The 1,448-nt window shown below is 53.5% G+C and overlaps 1 protein-coding gene across 6 annotated transcripts in view; it reads right to left on the bottom strand.

The window, feature by feature from the left end:
- Positions 1-1,253, bottom strand: part of LOC103462904 (caskin-1-like) — a 141,878-nt gene extending 140,625 nt beyond the window's left edge. For 3 of the 6 annotated variants that reach the window (XM_008405998.2, XM_017304679.1, XM_008406005.2), the window contains exon 1: positions 748-1,252. In XM_008405998.2, coding sequence (XP_008404220.1) covers positions 748-841 — 94 coding nt within the window. In that variant the 5' untranslated portion in view covers positions 842-1,252. Of the gene's footprint in view, positions 1-747 lie in introns of all 6 variants that reach the window. The other 3 variants (XM_017304680.1, XM_017304674.1, XM_008406012.2) reach the window with 2 other exon arrangements.
- Positions 1,254-1,448: the final 195 nt, after the last annotated feature.

Here is a 1,448-nt window from a genome sequence, read left to right as displayed (position 1 = left end):
AGCTCCCTTTGTCATTCTGCAGTGGCCGGAGTCCTGCAAGCTGATCTGTTCTGGCGTTTGAAGGGAGAAGCATTTTTTCTTTTCCTTGTTACTGCCACCAATGTTCATCATAGACAAACACACACACAAGAGGAGGAGGAGGTGAAGGGAGAGCAGGGAGGAAAGTAGGTGACAGAAGAGGAGGAGGAGGAAGATTCTTATGAGATGGGAGAGGAGAACATTTTCAAGGCTGTAATTGAAATGTAATTATCACCTGAAGCTGAATCCATCCAGGAGCAGGATATGTCTGCACGTGTACTCTTACAATCATCACATTTATTCCGCTAACATCTGGCGTCTTCACACACCAATAATCCTCCTCTACGTCCCAAGCAGTGCAGGACATTCTAGCTCTCCACGTGCACAGCGTCCTCACTGTGGACGTGAAGGACATTATGTAGATTTATGTCTGTGGCGGCATGCAGATGCCAACACAAACTGCCTAATTGCAGAGGATGGGGAGACAATCTTGCCTAATTTCTAATCACATCCTGATGATGTCCGCCCTCACTTAAGTCAACGTCATCACTATCGCATTCTCAACGTCAAAGCACAAACAGATGCACGCGTGCAGAGGAGTGTGCACACACACACACACACACACACACACACACCCACACATACACGCGCGCGCGCGCGCGCGCGCGCGTGTATGTGTGTGTGTGTGTTAGAGATCGGAGGATGGGAGATGGATGGATGGATACTAACTGGCTTTTCCTGGCCGCGGTCTCTGTAGAAGGCGCTGTGCTGTCAGCAGGTCTTCGGTCTTCACGGCCTGGAGCAGCTCCTGGTCCTTCCCCATGTCCCCTCCGTGCCACCCCGGTCCGGTCCGGTCCACTCGGCCCAGCTCTCTTCCTCTGAGCGCCCCTCTCTCCTCTGTTAATCCGCCGCTACATCCTGTCGCCGCTCGCCGGCCTCCCGTTGGACCTGGAGCTGGCGGTTGTCGGGATGGATGGAAGGATGGACGCTGCTGCGCAGGAGAGGGAAGCTCCGGATGGACCACAGCCTCCAGCACAGATCGCTGTCGCGCCTCCACTGGCCAACGCAGACCGCAAACGGTCGCGTCAGATTCCACAGTCTAACCCCTGTGACGACTTCACTAGGTCTGGATGCGTCCCGTGGAGCGTGAGCGCCCTCGTGCACCTTCGGGCCAAAATCGGCCCTCCGCCATCTCGCACCGCTCGAACCTTCACGAGCCTTGCAGTCCGTGGATTTTTGTTCGACGTGTCACCGCCACCTGCGTGAAGCTGACACCCCACCCACATCAAAAAATCCAGCAAATAGTCTGAATGGTTAGTGCTCYGTTTGTGCAGGTTTGTGCCGTTAAAATTTTCGTTTGTGCAGTTTTGGTTTCTGAGATATTAAACATTATTTTTTAGGTCATCTAGAGTTCACCATCCCCCCATATC

Source organism: Poecilia reticulata, linkage group LG1 (genome assembly GCF_000633615.1).
Source record: "Poecilia reticulata strain Guanapo linkage group LG1, Guppy_female_1.0+MT, whole genome shotgun sequence".
Taxonomy (NCBI): domain Eukaryota; kingdom Metazoa; phylum Chordata; class Actinopteri; order Cyprinodontiformes; family Poeciliidae; genus Poecilia; species Poecilia reticulata.
The sequence above is the reverse complement of the archived record's forward strand: the minus strand, read 5'-3'. Positions and strand labels throughout refer to the sequence as shown.